Source organism: Dromiciops gliroides, chromosome 2, assembly GCF_019393635.1.
Source record: "Dromiciops gliroides isolate mDroGli1 chromosome 2, mDroGli1.pri, whole genome shotgun sequence".
In the NCBI taxonomy this organism is placed as follows: Eukaryota; Metazoa; Chordata; class Mammalia; order Microbiotheria; family Microbiotheriidae; genus Dromiciops; species Dromiciops gliroides.
The window spans coordinates 312157240-312175088 of NC_057862.1; the positions used below are offsets into that span (position 1 = coordinate 312157240).

Sequence of the window (17849 nt, forward strand, 5' to 3'; positions counted from 1 at the left end):
TGTATTAAACACCCAACATGGACTCAGTGCTGGGGATAGAAAGAAAGGTAAAAAACCTGGCCTGAATCAAGAAAACAGTCCTCCTCTTAGTGAGCTTTCATTTCTCTGTAGACTCTGAATAGGTTTGGTCTCTGCCCTCAAAGAGCTTATCATCTGGGTCTAAGGAAAAGAAAATTAGATAAGGAAACTAGTCGTTCTAATATGCATCAGTAGTTGCACACTATACACTGGGCAAGTTAACAGTTTATTGATTAAAGAAATTTTTTTTTCTCATAGAGCAAATTTAATACATCAGGCATTGGTGATTTTGCTAGTATGGGTGCAAACTCCACCAAACCAGGGCTGGGGTGTTGTTTTGGGTTTTGTACCCCAACAACTACCATAGAACATTGTGTATTGTAGGTTTTTAGTAAATGTTTCTTGAGTTGTACTTTGTAAGAGCTACCATGGCTGGAAATGTCATGTTCTTGTAATCCCCCATGGATGATTAAAAGTTTACAAAATAAATGTCCTTCGTCTCCGAGTCTTGGTTTGAATTGGAGCTGATCTTGACAGAGGGAGAACCATGTCATGTAGAAAATAGGGGAAAGGTTATTTGTGTTCATAGATTTAGAAGTGGAAGAGAATTTAGTTACACTTAAATTACATCCTATTTTTGCTTTCTCATTTGAAAGATGAGGAAACCAAGATTAGAAGATGTTAAGTGATTTATTCAAGTTAGTGAGTGTTAGAGTCAAAGTGTAAATCTTGCTGCCCATCCTGGCCTCTCAGTTCCTTTGCTCTTTCTACTGGACTGCACTGAATATTAAATAATCAATCCATGGTGGGATAATTGGGAGTTCCTGCAGCTTCAGTGTTAAAGCTGGATGTCTCCTGGGTTGGTAGAAGACCAGAGTCCTGACACCCATGTATTAAGTGAAGGTAGTGGTTTGAGAGGTCAAGAGATTTGAACCTTGTGTATTAATGATCTGGCCACATCAAAGCCACACATCTCCTTCAGAAAGAACTTTGCCTGAACTTTTGTAGGTCATTGGGCATGGGGCCATAACCAGATTAAGTGTGAAGACTCATTAATGACAGGTGTTCCCTTTTATCCTCGGGGCTCTTCCTTTCTCATCCTCTTGCAGAAACTTTGGGCCACCTTTCTTCAGAAAGAGATGAAGTGCTGAGGCTCTAAAATGTGAAACAGGAAGGGGAAGGAGGAATGGGCAGTTTCTAAGTTGGCCGAGGTATTAAACCATTGTCTTTCATCAGAGGTACCTATCATGAACCCTGTGCAACTTCTACAGCAGCTGATCAAACTACCCAATGTGTCCCAACTTGGGAAAGATCTGGGCACTGTATTTAGGGAAGGAGATAAAGCTAGTAGGGAAAGGTAAACTGTGGGACTTGAAGTTAACTCTTCCTACAGTGCCTTCCTGCAAGTCAAATGAAGGAATAATACAAGCCTGATAGATATTTAATGAGAGATTATTTCTGGTGATTATAAGGATACAGAAATTGCAAATAAATCCCTGACCTTTCCTGAGCTTTGGCTCAGTGAAAGAGCTGAATCACCTGCTTATGGGGATTAAGTTCAGCTGTTTCCATCTGGAGGGATTGTTCAGACTTTCTCTGTTATTAGCAAAGACTATATATTGGTGGCATTCTCGACCCTTTAAGTTAAAGGGAGCCTACTTTCCTTCATCAGTTTCAGAGTCAGAAATGAAGCCTTATATAGCTGGTAAACCCCTTGGGTAGAGGCTGGTCCTACTTGTCCAGCTTTACATGTGCTCTAGCATTTATTACCTTGTTCATACTCATGTCAAATAATAATATAAAAGTTACTAATTAACTCACAGCAGTCATGTTTAGCAGGAAACCCAACAAATGACTCTGGAAGCCAAAATCTGTCCCTGGGGTGAGGGAGGTAATAATTTGTAACTGCAACAACTAGTTAATTGGTCAACAACAACAATCACAGACATCTGTATAGCACATAATAGTTTGCAGAGCACTTTACCTGTGTGATCCCATTTGATACCCATAATTACCCTGTGAGATAGGTTCCATGGGTATTGTGATTCACATTTTATGGATGGAGAAATTAATTGGCTTAATTATCACTAGTGAGGGTGTCAGAGGTGGAATTTGAATTCAGGCTTTCCTGACTCTCAATCCTCTGCATAATGGCAGAATTTGGGTTATTGTTTGTTGATTTTCTTTTGGTTTTAGTTTTTCTGTATTCTTAGGGGGAAAAAAACTTTCAAGAAATTTTGTTTGGGGGTAGGGAATGATGATTATTTATTGATAATATTTTATACCTGCTAGTCAAAACTACACTTTTTTGTTTCACTAGAAATTTTCCCAGTTTTGTTCTTTTTAAAATACTTCTTACCAGCTTAGCATTATATGGGAGAAATAGTATTTCCCACCACTCTTTTTTTTTTTTAAATTAATTAATTAATTTTTTGCGGGGCAATGGGGGTTAAGTGACTTGCCCAGGGTCACACAGCTAGTAAGTGTCAAGTGTCTGAGGCCAGATTTGAACTCAGAAACTCCTGAATCCAGGGCCGGTGCTTTATCCACTGCACCACCTAGCTGCCCCCTCCACCACTCTTGAAAGAAATGGTCAGCCGCTGTGTTGTGTTGACTTTCTAGATTCATTCTTCCTTCATGAAAGAGGTCTGGTGCTTTGTTCTTCACAGTCCATTTATTCATTCATTCATTCATTCATTCATTCATTCATTCATTCATTCATTCATTCATTCATTTATTTGCGGGGCAATCGGGGTTGAGTGACTTGCCCAGGGTCACACAGCTAGCAAGTGTCAAGTGTCTGAGGCCAGATTTGAACTCAGGTACTCCTGAATCCAGGGCCGGTGCTTTATCCACTGCGCCACCTAGCTGCCCCGACAGTCCATTTATATATCACTTGGTATTTAACCTTTTGCATCTTCAAGACCTAGTCAGGTTCCTTAAAATTTTGTAAGAAGTCTGTATAGTAGTGAAGTAGCATAGCTCCTTGCCTTCAAGACTAAATTTCCTTAGCACGGAGGGTGGGCCCATTTGAACCAAACAACTGGGCCACCCTAGCTGAAAGGTGAGTAATACATATTCTGGAGTTTCTGACCTGGAGTTTAACTACTTTGATATATACACACACACCATACACGTGTATTATATGTTTATGTATATTTATGTGTATGTATGTAAATAAAAGCAGCTTTCCCACTGCCCCCCTGTCCTTGGACTACCTGTGGAAGTTTTCTTTTTTCTAACTAAGCGTAAAAGGCTTCAGGTGGACATTATCATAGTTACGAACACTATGGAAAACTGAGTAAGTGCTAGTTATTTCCCCCTCAAACAAACCATTTCCCACAGGCTATGTTCTGACAGCTAAGGAAGGAATGAAAATTCACTCTTAGTTCTATCAAGAATTTGGCCTGTGTCTTATTACTTTGTTTAAATTAAATTTGAAAAATGGCAGTGCCACGAGTTAATTGAGTTTTATAATAGTAAGAATGCCTTAGATTTCACTTTTAGGTTCCAGTCAGAAGCCTTGAGACATCATAATTTGCCCAACATAAATATTTCATTTCTACTAAGAAAAGAACAGGCTTGAGTTAGTACCATGCAACATGCCAGAGTAGAAGGAGAGATTCCTTGTCCTGAAGGTGGCCTCCAAAGGGAAGAGGAGAAGGTTATTTTCTTTCTTTTTTTAATCTTCAAGATGAAATGTCTTTATAATGAGAATACTTTTTTTCCCCTTTGAGATGAGAATGGTTCCTGGAAATTCATAATCCTTTTTTGTTGAACTTTCAGAGTTAACAGATTTTCAAGGTCTTTATTAGATGGCTCCATGAACCTCCCAAGTGTGGCAAGACAGGGAGAAAAATTTAATTTGTGTTTAATGGAAGGTTACTCTCAATTCTGCTTGGAGTTTATACTTGAAAAAAATGAATTTGTCGCTTCTGGGATAATAACAAAATAGTGACAAATAACCTTCCTTCTCTTAGACCCTTCCTACTCTTGTCATAAGCTATTAAATTGCTGGCTTTGTTGCTGATCGCTAAGAGTGTTTCATGCAGTTCATGATGCCCAGCTCATCAATCAAGTAAGGGCCTGTAATGATCACTTTGTATGTTGTCCTGGATGGAAGGAGACTGATGGATTTCAGTGTCCATCCACACTGGGGCCCAATGGTGAATGAACTCCACATGGGTGACAGTGTCACTATTGTTGATTATTTTCTGAATGACATTGGAGGCTCTGGGAGCAAGATAACAAGAGTTAAGGATCTTTTAGTGTCAATTCTCTCACCTGGTCATTTACATCAAGGGATGCCATGGCCTCTTTTTGGTTACCTCCTCCTCAGGTTCAACCGAGGTGTTTCGTGGCTACTTCAATTTCCCTCTGGTCTTTTTTCCCTTTTCTGTCATATGAGTAGATGTCTTCCTCTCTTCTCAATCGGGTATCATGTAGTTCTTTTGTATCCCTCCAGTTAGGTCTTTTTATTGTTATCTTTTATTCCTTTCTGAACCCATCTCTTTCCTGCAAGCAAGCCATCCCTTGTAACAAAGACTAAACCAAAACAAAAACAGAGACTGTTTTTGACTTTTCTTTGTATGCCAAATTTTTTAGCACAGGTCCTGACACATAGCATGTGCTTAATAAATATTTATTGATTGATTGACTGAAAGAAAAAAAATAAGTAAAGAAAGGAGAGAAAGTGATTTAACAGACTCAGTGAACTAATGAAGTGTGTTTGACAGTTCATGTTATATTCCACACCCATAGTCCCTCCCCTCTGCAATAAAAGGGGGAAAGTGTTTTCTCAACTCTTCCCTGGGATCCAATATTGCCTTCCCTCTCTTTCTGTCCCATCTCCTTTTTCCATTTTCAATTTAAATGAATAGCATTTCGTATGTTCTTTTTCTCCTGCATCTTTCATATGTAGGTTCCCATGAGTCTGAATTCTGCCTATTCAGAATTTCGTAAAACACAATAACATTTCCCAATATTCGTGCATCCTATTATGTTTAGCCATTCTCTCTCTATTCAGTGGACATTTGCTTTGTTTCCAATTCTTTTGTACCCCCAAAAAGATGTTGCTGCGAGTATTTTGGTATGTATCCTGTATTTTTCTGTTTGATTACCATGACTTACCGAGCAGCACACCATAGATTCTTCTTTTTTTTAAAAAAGATCTTTATTAATATCCTTTAAAATATTTATACTTATATGTGTGTGTGTGTATGTTTTTTCCCAATTACACGTAAAAAGAATTAACATTTAAAAAAATTTTGAGGTCCAAATTCTTTCCCTTCCTTTATTCCATTACAGTCATATACCACAGGGACAGCTAGGTGATGCAGTGAATAAAGCACTGACCCTGGATTCAGAGTTCAAATCTGGCCTCAGACACGTGACCCTTACTAGCTGTGTGACCCTGGACAAGCCACTTAACCCTCATTGCCCTGCCTAAAAAGAAAAACCAAAAAAACCCCCAACAATCATATACCACAGTTTGTTCAGCCATTCTCCAGTTGATGGGCGCACCAACTCAATTTCCAAAAGAGCTGCTGTAAATATTTTTATACCTATAGGTCCTTCCTCTCTCTCACCCCTCCACCCTCATTGAAAAGGTAAGCAATTTGATATAGGTTATACATATGCAGTCATGTAAAACATTTCCATATTACGTTGTAAATAAATAAACCCAGACACCCCCCCCCCCAAAAAAAAAAGAAAAGAAAAAAAAACAGTAAAAAATAGTATGCTTCAATCTGCACTAAGACCCCATCAGTTCTTTCTTTGGAAATAGATAACATTTTTCATCTTCAGTCCTTTGGAATTGTCTTATTCCTTTGAATTGCTGAGAATAGCGAAGTCATTCGCAGTTGATCATCACTCTGTATTGCTGTTATTGTGTTTAATGTTCCCCTGGTTCTGCTCACTTCACTTTGCATTAGTTCATATAATTTTTTCTAGGTTTTTCTGAAAGTATCCTGCTCATCATTTCTTACAGCATAATATATTATTCCATCAAATCATAAACCATATCTTGTTCAACTAGTGTATTAGTGTCCCAGTTTTTCCAAATCTCCTCCAACATTTGTCATTTTCCTTTTCTGTCATAATGGGTGTGAGATAATATCTCAGAGTTTCTCTAATCGATAGTGAGTTAAAGCATTTTTCATATGGCTATAGCTTCATTTACTTTATCTGAAAACTGCCTGTTGATATCCTTTGACCATTTATCAATTGGGAAATGATTCATATTATTTTTTATTCATATTCTTAAAAATTTGACCATTTTCTCTTTATATTTTAGAAATGAGGCCTTTATCAGAGGAAACATAAAGTAAATTTTTTTTAACAGTTATGCTTACTGACAGTATTTCCCTCCATCCTTTTTTCCCTTTGTTTCTTCTACTCTGTCCTTTCATTACCTACCTCAATCCACTCTCTGTCTTCTCTTTGTCTCCTTCTCCTCCTACTTTCATGTAGGGTAAGATAGGTTTATATAGCCCTCTTTGCACCAATTCCAGTAAGAGCAAGATTCAAGTGTTGTCTGCCAGCCCCTCACCCCAATTTTCTTCCATTCAGTGTAAAAACTCTTTTCCATGTGAGATAATTTTTACCTCATTCTACCACTCCCTTCCCTCTTGTCCCTCCTCTCTTTCTTTTTCAACCCTTAATTTAATTTTTCTAGATATCATCCTCTCATGGTCAGCTCATACCCGGGCCCTCTTGCCTATGTATATTCTTTTTTTTCTTTTTTTAATTATAAAAGTATTTTATTATTTTCCAGTTATGTGTAGAGAGAGTTTTCAACATTTGTTTTTATAAGATTTCTAGTTTCAAAATTTTCTCCCTCCCTCCTCCCCTCCCCAAGACAGCAAGTAATCTGATATAGGTTATATATGTACAATAACATTGAACATATTTCTGCATTAGTCATGTTATAAGAGAAGAATCAGAGCAAAAAGGAAACACCTCAAAAAAGAAAAACAGCAGCACCAAAACCAAAAGAAATAGTATGGTTCAGTCTGCATCCATCTTCCACAGTTCTTCCTCTTCCCCTTCCCCCCCCCCCCCCCAGATTTGGAGAGCCTTTTCCATCATGAATCCTTTGGAACTATCTTATAGTTATAGTATGGCTGAGAAGAATCTAGTCTATTACAGTGGATATTCTAGAGTGTGTCTCTTGTTTGGTCATAAACTGTTCTCCTTTCCAAAGATCTGAAAGGTAAACTATTCCTTCTTCTCCTAATTTACCTATGTTATCACCTTTTATGTCTAAATCATGTACCCATTTTGACCTTATTTTAATATAAGGTGTAAGATGTTGGTCTGTGCCTAATTTCTGCCATACTGTCTTCCAGTTTTCCCAGCAGTTTTTGTCAAATACTGAATTCCTATCCCAGAAGCTGGAGTCTTTGGGTTTATCAAGCAGTACATTACTAGTGTCATTTACTACTGTGTCTCCTGTGCCTAGCCTATTCCATTGATCCTCCACTCTATTTCTTTTCCTTTTTTTTTTTTTTTTCTTTTCAGGGCAATGGGGGTTAAGTGACTTGCCCAGGGTCACACAGCTAGTAAGTGTCAAGTGTCTGAAGCCAGATTTGAACTCAGGTACTCCTGAATCCAGGGCCAGTGCTTCATCCACTGTGCCACCTACCCGTCCCTCCACTCTATTTCTTAGCCAGTTCCATATAGTTTTGATGACTGCTGCTTTATAGTAGAGCTTCAGATTTAATACAGCTAACCCACCTTCCTGTGCATTTTTCATCATTTCCCTTGATATTCTTGACCTTTTGTTTTTCCAGATGAATTTTGTTATTACTTTTTCTAGCTCTATAAAATAATTTTTAGGTAGTCTGATTGGTATGGCACTGAATAGGTAAATTAATTTAGGTAGAATTGTCATTTTTATTATATTAGCTTGGCCTATTGATGAGCAATTGATATTTTTCCAATTATTTAGATCTGATTTGATTTTTGTGAAAAGTGTTTTATAATTATGTTTGTAGAGTTCCTGGGTTTGTGTTGGCAAGAAGACTCCCAAGTATTTTATATTGTCTACCATTACTTTATTTATTTGTTTGTTTGTTTGTTTATTTATTTATTTTTTGGGTGAGTCAATTGGGGTTAAGTGACTTGCCTAGGGTCACACAGCTAGTAAGTATTAAGTGTCTGATGCCAGATTTGAACTCAGGTCCTCCTGACTTCAGGGCCAGTGTTCTATTCACTGTGCCACCTAGGTGCCCCCCTACCATTACTTTAAATGAAATTTCTCTTTCTATCTCTTGCTGCTGTACTTTGTTGGTCATGTATAGAAATGCTGGTGATTTATGTGGATTTATTTTATATCCTGCTACTTTGCTAAAGTTGTTAATTGTTTCAAGTAAGTTTTGAGTTGATTGTCTAGGATTCTCTTAAGTAGACCATCATATCATCTACAAAGAGTGGTAGTTTTGTTTCCTCCTTCCCTATTCTGATTCCTTTAATTCCTTTTTCTTCTCTGATTGCTAAAGCTAACTTTTCTAGCACAATATTAAATAATAGAGGTGATAATGGACATCCCTGCTTCACCCCTGATCTTATTGGGAAGGCCTCTAACTTATATCCATTATATATAATGCTTGCTGATGGTTTTGGGTAGATACTGCTTATTATTTTAAGGAAAGCTCCACCTAATCCTAAACTCTCTAGTGTTTTTATTTGGAATGGGTGCTGTATTTTGTCAAAAGCTTTCTCTGCATCTATGGAGACAATCATATGCTTTTCGTTAGTTTTCTTATTGGTGTGGCTGATTATGTTAATGGTTCCTTATGTTGAACCACCCCTGCATTCCTGGTATAAATCTCACCTGGTCATAGTGTATTATCCTGGTGATCACTTGCTGTAATCTCCTTGCTAATATCTTATTTAAGATTTTTGTATCAATATTCATTAGGGAAATTGGTCTATAATTTTCTTTCTCTGTCTTTGTTCTGCCTGGTTTTGGTATCAGCACCATATTTGTGTCATAAAAGGAATTTGATAGAACTCCACCTATTTTTCCAAATAATTTGTATAATATTGGAATTAATTGCTCTTTAAATGTTTAGTAGAATTCACCTGTAAATTCATCTGGCCCTGGAGATTTTTTTCTTAGGGAGTTCATTATTGGCTTGTTCAATTTCTTTTTCTAATATGGGCTTATTTAAGGATTTTATTTCATCTTCAGTTAACTTGGGCAGTTTGTATTTTTGTAAATATTTATCCATTTCATTTAGATTGTCAAATTTATTGGCATGCATTTGGGCAAAATAGTTCCTAGTTATTGCTTTAATTTCCACTTCATTGGTGGTAAAATCACCCCTTTCATTTTTGATACTTGTAATTTTGTTTTTTTATTTCTTTTTTAAAAATCAAATTAACCAATGGTTTATCTATTTTATTCGTTTTTTCATAAAACCAGCTCTTAGTTTTATTGATTAATTCTATAGTTTTCTTGCTTTCAATTTTATTAATTTCAACTTTATTTTTCAGGATTTCTAATTTAGTATTTAATTGGGGATTTTTAATTTGTTCTTTTTCTCGCTCTTTAAGTTATATGCCCAATTCATTGATCTCCTCTTTCTCTTTTTGATTGATATAAGCAGTTAGAGATATAAAATTTCCCCTAAGCACTGCTTTGGCTGCATCCCATAGATTTTGGTATGTTGTCTTATTATTGTCATTCTCTTGGATGAAGGTATTGATTGTTTCTATGATTTGTTGTTTGTCCCACTCATTCTTTAGAATGAAGTTATTTAGTTCCCAATTAATTTTCAGTCTACCTTTCCATGGCTCTTTATTACATGTAATTTTTATTGCATCATGATCTGAGAAGGATGCCTTTACTATTTCAGCCTATTTCTTGAATTTTAACTTTATGTTAAAGTTGGACTCCGCTTGGGCACTGCCCTTAAGTTTTAGATTTTTCATCCTGCTGTTTTCAGAGCTGTAATGTCCTTACCATCTTTTGGTATCTGTCAGTTTAGTTGCTGCTGTCTTTATGGGATATGGCCTGTTTGTGGAGCTAGTGGGCTTTACTCTCAGCCCAGTGCTGACTTTCTAAGTTGTCTTTGGCTGGAAAACTGCTTCACCCTGTGCTTTTTGTTAGTTCTACTACTCCAGAAATCATTTTGAGGCATTATTTTAATGTTGTTTGTAGGGGAATTTGTGATACCTCAGGTGAGTCCTCACCTTAACTTTGCCATCTTAGGTCCAACCCAAATATACTTTGTTTTTAACATCACCTAGATTTATCCCCTTTATCTCTTCCCCTCCTCTTTCTCATGGAACTATCCCTTATAATAAAGAATTTCATCACAAATTTTTAGTAAATAATACTGAACTATTGGAAGTGAGTAAAAGAGGCTTCTCAAGTCGAAAATATTATTGATAAGCACCTAGTTACTTCCCATCTTTTTATTTGGAAGGTAAGTATATTTTTTGAATAGTCCGTCTGTAAACTAGCATTTATTAAGCACCAACTATGTGCCAGACACTGGGTTAAGCCCTGGAAACACAAAGAAAGGCAAAAAGCAGTCCTAGCTCTCTAGGAGCCCATAGTTTAATGGGGAATTAGCAGCAATCTCAACATGATGTTGATTCTGATGGCTGCTTAAAAAAAAATTCTCCTTTCTTTTGCAGCTGCACAGTTGGACACCATTGGCTTCAGCATCATCAGGAAGTGCATCCATGCTGTGGAAACCAGAGGTAAAAGAGCTGAACAGATGGCATTGTTCTCTATGAAGGTTGCACAGCTGTTTATAACATATTATCTGCTACCTGCTGTTTCCCAATTTTAAGTGATTCATTAACTGCCAGAATACCACAATCATTGTGTGTATGTCATGGGGTCTCAGCGTCCATTTAATCCAACTCTGCCAGAACCTCCCCACCCCCAAAGGGGTCATCTAGCTTTTGCTTGAGCATTTCAGCATGAGGGAATCCATTACTTCCTAAGGCAAGCCCATTCCATTCTGGAACAGCTGTAATTATTAAGAAGATGATCTCAAGGCCATTCACCATCACTTCTGGATGCAAAGAAAATATGGCATCCATATCTGAACACAACAATACAGCCAGTATGGACTGACCATGGCAGGGGACCATCACCTTCACTCATGAGAGCAGATTCTCTACATCAATCAATTATTAAACATTTATTAAGCATGTAGTTAAACGCTGCAGATACAAAAAACAAAAAAGCAAAAGGCAGTCCCTGCCCATGGGGAGCTTAGAGTCTAAATGGGGAGACAACACACAAACAAATATATGCAAAACAAGATATATACAGGATATATAGGAAATAATTAACAGATGTCACTAGAATTGAGAGGCATTGAAAAGACACCGAAGAAGATGAAGTTTTAGTTGGGACTTATTACAAGCCTTTGAGCCACCTTTTTTTTTAAGCCATAGACCCTCTTACCTGCCTGGTTGAAGCCTAAGCATCCCTTCACAGAAAGATATTTTTACTACATAAAATAATATTCATACAGTTATCAAAGGAAATAAATTATATTGAAACATAGCTATGAAAATCCTAACAATAGAAGTTTATAGACCTCAGCTTAAGAACCCTTGATCTAGCAAGACCTAATCTACCTGATATGGTAGGATAGATATTAGAGAATGAATTCATTCAGTGTGCCTTGTCCCCTGGCCTCTCTGAGCACATTATCTTCTCCATGGGTTCTAGTAAAAATTATCATTAACTCATAAGATCTGGTCCTCTCTGCATTTTAAATAGTCCTTAATTTATATACTGGTTTTGAATTGGTGGCTGAGTGTCTAGTTACTCATGCCTTAGTATATCTTTTTGAGGGGGGGGCAGGAAATGGGGGTTAAGTGACTTGCCCAGGGTCACACAGCTAGTAAGTGTCAACTGTCTGAAGCCAGATTTAAACTCAGGTACTCCTGAATCCAGGGCCGGTGCTTTATCCACTGCACCACCTAGCTGCCCCCGGTATATCATTTTTTGTAACTCTCTCTTATACACCCCAAATGAAAGTTAGTTGATAGCAGAGTGATGCCAAGGCTCAGAGTTAGGATTTTCACTCCAGGCCTCCAACTTCAGATAAACTGTTCTTTCCTTCATAACATATTAAATTCATAGATTGAAGGGATGAGTGAACGAAAGAAAGAGGGTAGATCGATTTTGAAATTTTCAAAAAAAAATTGATTTTTATTATGTGCTAGAAGTGCTCAGAATATAAATAAAAGCCAAAGGAAAGACAGATTCTACCTTCAAGACAACACATAATAGGGAACTGGAAAACAAGGGTTGGGGAAAGGCATGTCTATGTTCACATTTTCAATAAAATCTGAGTTGGGAGAGAAATGAGCAAGGTTAGCAAACTTCCTTAAACAGTTGTTCTAGGCCAGAATCCACCAATTAAAGGAGGGAGCATTAAAGGTAGAAACATCTCCAGGATAATAAGACCATTAGGATGGATGTAGAAAAGTCTGGAGAGTCTGAAGTGGAGCCAGGAGATAAAGAGTTGGGCTATTCACTATTACCCTTATATAGTAATTCAGTATTACCCAGATCATTTGACATAATTTTAGAAATACTTGTTATGGCAATAAGAAAAGAAAAATTTAGGAAACGAACATTGGCAAAGATAAGCATAAAATGCTTCTTTTACCAAGTGACATGATGAAATTCAAAATCTTCAACCAAAACATTAAGGGAAGAAATAACTTTAGTATTCATAATCCCTGCTTTGTTAAGATAAACCTGGAAGGGGGTGCAATCTGTCTTTAATATATCACTAATAGAAACTGGGAGAAAAAATTGGAAAAAGAAATACTATTTATAATAAAGTAAACTTGCATAAAACCATTGGAGAGTTAACCTACCAAGATATCTGCATGTTAAAATATTACTAATAGAAACAAGGAGAAACATTTGCAAAAAGAAATGCTATTTATAATAATGTAAAATTGCATAAAACAGTTGGAAAATTACCCTACGAAGATATCATAAAGCCTTTGTAAAAACCACCTACTCTGAAATAGTTTTGAATTTTAGAAAATTCGATTGGAAGGGGATCGTATTTGTCTGTGGTTAAAAAAACAAACCAACAACCAAAACCCCCAAAGACACCAATCAATAATAAAATAAGCCCCAAAGACCAGGTAGTTCTTTCCTGCTATTGAATAAAGAGCAGAAAGGTGATATTACCATCTTTGTAAAAAAAATTTCTTTTTAATATATTGGCAATATATTTGTATGACAAAAGAATGGGCTTCCTTTCCACTCAGCTAAGTTCTTCATTTAATGACCAACTATATATGCTTTGGCCCTCATTTGCAAAACTGAGCATTTCATCACCGTTAAGTATTTCATATTCTGATATTATAGAATGCCATCATAAAAATCCAAAATGTAACTCTTTTTTATTGCTTAACACTCTTGTTGGCTGGCCACACCCACACCCCCACACTCACATCTATATTATACACATAGGGATATGCATATACACCCATGCATTTAGATAAATAATACCCATGTATTATTGCTATTATTACTGGCATCTTTCAGCCTGTCCAGATGCTGCCTCTGGCAGGGGAGGTTGGAGATCTCTTTCCCCCTCTGATTACCAGGCTAACACCAGGGTTATAGTGTGTAGCCCATCCATGAAATTCTAGACAGCTGTACCAAATCCCATCCATCCCTTCCCCAGCAGCAGGGCTGAGTGACAAGATGCTTTAATTAGAGCAGCTATTAGGAAGGCTGAGGAAATGAAAGAAATGCATTAGGTTGCATTAGCCTTATTTGTGCATTGATGGTCTTCTAATTAAATCCGAGTCTTTTTCTTTTCCCAGGGATCAATGAGCAGGGACTCTACAGAATTGTTGGCGTCAACTCCAGAGTCCAGAAGTTGCTGAGTGTTTTGATGGGTGAGTGCCATAGCCGCTGGCTCTGAGCAAAAGTGGCTGGTAGGGTTGTTTTGGAAAAGTATTGGGCTGATGGGGAGGAGAGGGAAGGAGGGGAAGGACCCAACCCTTCTGGATGAAATATGTATCGATTAGAAATCAGAGCCTAGAGGGATATAAGCAAAACCCCTTCCACCAAAACCCTGGTGTCAGGTTCCTGTCCCACCCTGGTTCTCCCCTGGATAGCTGGAGAGGACTTTGGCTATGAATATCTCTGGTTATTCCCAGCTGGCCTTGACATAATTTCTGTTACAGACTTTAAAAACATGCCAGAGCTTGGATTCCTTTTTCTCTCCCACATTAGAGCCTGGGGACATAGACCAGGAGTGCCACACCCTTGCTGGTAGAAGACAGCTGCCTTTGGCCTCTTGCCTTACCATGGGATCCATATCCCATATGGCCCCTCCCTACTTTGTCTTTAATAGACAATGACTCCTGCTATCTATTGAAGTGGGTCAGGTCTTTATTGATTCCACAATCTGATGCCTCAGCAGGGGAATAGATGCAATAAATTAATCAGCAAGCATTTATTAAGTGCCAGCCATGTTCCAAGAACTGCTCAGTTCTGGGTATACGGAGACAAAACGAATCCGTCCCTGTCCTCACGGAACTTTTCTTTTATCTTGGAAAACAGCAGATGCTCATATAAGTAGATATAAAATAGATCTTTTTGGAAGGAGAAGCACTAGCAACTTGGGGGTGAGATAGCCTGGAAAGACTTCATTTCTAATAGGAAGTAGAACCTGAGCTGAGTTTTGAAGGAGGCTATGGATTTTAAGAGACAGAAGTGAAGAGAGAACCTATATAAAGGCAGAGATGGGAAGTGGGATGTGGATGACAGAAGAAGGACTTTTTGTTTGTTTTTGGTTTTTTGTGAGGCAGTTGAGGTTAAATGACTTGCCTAGGGTCACACAGCTAGTAAGTGTCAAGGGTCTAAGTCCGCATTTCAACTCAGGTCCTCCTGACTCCAGGGCTGGTGCTCTACCCACTGTGCCACCTAGCTGCCCCTAGAAGAAGGGCTTTAAATGCCAAACTGTCTAGTTAATATTTGATCCTAGAAGTAACAGGGAGCCATTGATGCTTCTTGAGCAGAGCAAAGACATGCTCAGACCTAAGTTTTTAGAATATCTCTGGCAGAGGAGAGATATGTGGGGTGGGGTTTGCAATTAGGGGGCCATTGAAGCAAGTTAGGCAGAAAGTGATTAGAGCCTGTATAAGTGGAGAAAAGGGAATGATTCTAATTGCAAGAACTATTTCTTGAGTGAATAGCCTTAGCTAGTAAGAATCCTTAACATAACTCCCAAACTGAGTTTCCTTCAATGGATAATCCTTCTGACCCAATCTCCTAGCCCACAAATTCATACTCTTCTGTAGTGTAAGCAACAGAACTCATCCTACACTTCCTTCTTCCCTCCTCCTCCGCCCCTTATGGTTAGCAGATATCAAAACAAAACCTTCGTCCCACTCCACATGTTCAGTATTCAAATCAGAACCCCATGAGCTAACAGGCCAAATGTGCTTAGGCTGCAGATTTCCTGTATTTTTAGACATGAATGCAGCCAGCACCAGTCAATAACATAGATTTAAATGGCAAGCAGATCAGATTTCCGACATTGGTGACTGTGATATTCGTCACTATAAGCACTTTTGCAGTAACACTTTTATAGATGGGGTTGCTGCTTGTGGTTCCAGCTTGGTGCTCTAGGCAGAGACACCACTCACATCATAATCACTCACTTCAATGAAAAGAAATTGAGTTGGAGAGAAAAAAAGTCAGGCTTTCATGTTGGGCTCAGTCTACCTCCTGTACCCCATCCCCTCACCCAATGTACCTCTTTCTTTCTTTTTAAAGTTTTCTTGATCATTTTTGTTTTTAATATCACTTCCCTTTCCCAATGTATCCTCCCATATCATCCCAGAGAGCTATTCCTTAAAAATAAAAAATAAAAAAACTAAACCTAAAAAACCCCCAATAACCCAAACTTCTTCAGCAAAACTAACCAATATTTTGAAAAAGGCCTGACATTCTCCTCCTTTTGAAAGGAATGAGAGGAGGTGCTATCCCAGATTTCCTTTGGGACTAAGGTTAGTTATAATTTCAGAGCATTGAATTTCATTTAGTAATACTGTGCTTCAGTTTACTTTGTTGTATATATTTTTTTCATGTTTATGCATTAGTTCTTCTCCAGCCCAATAGCATTTCATGACATTCATATACCATAAATTGTTTAGCCATTTCCCAATCAATGGGAATCCTACCCTGTTTCCAATTCTTTTCTGTTATAAAAAAAGTTTAGTACCTATAGGAAATGTTAAAATATATCTATTTTTTGGTCTTCCTTTGGAATCTGCCTTACAGTGAGATCTCTGGCTCAAAGGATGTGGACGTTTTAGTCACCATCATCTGTTTACAAATTGCTCTCTAAAATATTTGCACCATTTTTTAGCTCCACCACTGGTGCATTAATGTGCTTGTCTTTCCACAGCCCCTCCAACACTGACCAATGATTCGCTTATTTTGTCATTTTTGCCAGTTTGCTGGGTGTGAGGGGAAGCCTCAGCATTGCTTTGATTTGCATTTCTCTTAATTATTAATGATTTGGAGCATTCTTTCATGTGTTTGTTAGTAGCATCCAATTCTTTTTACAAATATTTGTTTATATTCTTTGACCACTTATTTATTGAGGAATTAGTGTTTGGTCATATGGATTTCATACCATATTTGTTCATTTTAAAAGTTCAAACAAGTTTCTTCCAAGTAGAATACTATTCTATTATTAATGTCCAGTGAAATTGATGTTTAACTATTCATTTATCTCAGGCCCTCTCTTGAAATTTCAGTATTTTAGTTCAAATTGTAAGCATGGTTAACTTTGAGATTTGGGGGTGGGGGCAGGGCAGTGAGGGTTAAGTGACTTGCCCAGGGTCACACAGCTAGTAAGTGTCAAGTGTCTGAGGCAGGATTTGAACTCAGGTCCTCCTGAATCCAGGGCTGGTGCTTTATCCTCTGCTCTACCTAGCAGCCTCTGACTTTGAGCAATTTTAAAGGTAGCTATTGAAGTGGCTTCCGACTGACAGTTACCTAAGCCTTAGTTAAGACTTTTATTCAGGAGGGATGAAATTTGGCATTTTAGGCAGCCCCCCCTGACATGTCTCAGCCAAGGACAGCTTAAGTCATTGGACTAAACAGATGAACAGGTGTGAAGGAACCTGGTTTCTATCACTGATACTCTGCTTGGTGCTCAAACCAGCCGTTTGTCCACTATCTTCCTCAGGATGATTAATGTAATAACCTGCTTCTATGAATTGTTGTGAGAAATAAGCAGTAACCAGCTGGAAAGCCCCTGGTGAACCCAGTGTGTGAATGTCAAGCAGAAGAACATCCTGAGGACAGCTGTGTTGAGCTGACAGCTAAGCTCCCTCATCTGCCAGGTCTCTAGTTTTCTATAGCTCTAGGCAGCACATCCCAGATCCTAATCACAGGTGAGGATTAACCAGAACTTGGATCTTTCAGCTTGTCCTCCAGTGTCCCACGAATGGGGAAGAAGGGCTGAGACCAGAATCTTATGAGTCTTACTAACATGCTGTTTCAAGCCAATTGGCTTAATCCTTAGGTGTGACTTTCTGTCAGTGTTCTCACCTTGACCTATAAAGGGGGAACATCCAGCATGGAAGGGAGTGCTCTCTTTCTGCATTCTTATTGCTGATTCAGGATTTTGAGCTGGGAAGAAACCTCATAATCATTTTTTGTGTTTGGTGATCTGACGAAGCCCTTCTCAGAATTGTTGTTGTTGTTGTTGCCTACATTGAAAATTGAAGGAAATACTAAATTGCAACTAGAGGTTAGTGAAAATAAAGTTGTAATTTTATTTCCCATCCAA

The 17849-nt window shown here is 38.0% G+C and overlaps 1 protein-coding gene across 4 annotated transcripts in view; it reads left to right on the plus strand.

Moving 5' to 3' along the window:
* Positions 1-17849, plus strand: part of ARHGAP26 (Rho GTPase activating protein 26) — a 518996-nt gene that overhangs the window by 307062 nt on the left and 194085 nt on the right. For all 4 annotated transcript variants that reach the window (XM_043983690.1, XM_043983687.1, XM_043983688.1 and 1 more), the window contains exons 13-14: positions 10672-10737; positions 13858-13932. In XM_043983690.1, coding sequence (XP_043839625.1) covers positions 10672-10737; positions 13858-13932 — 141 coding nt within the window. The remainder of the gene's footprint in view (positions 1-10671; positions 10738-13857; positions 13933-17849) is intronic.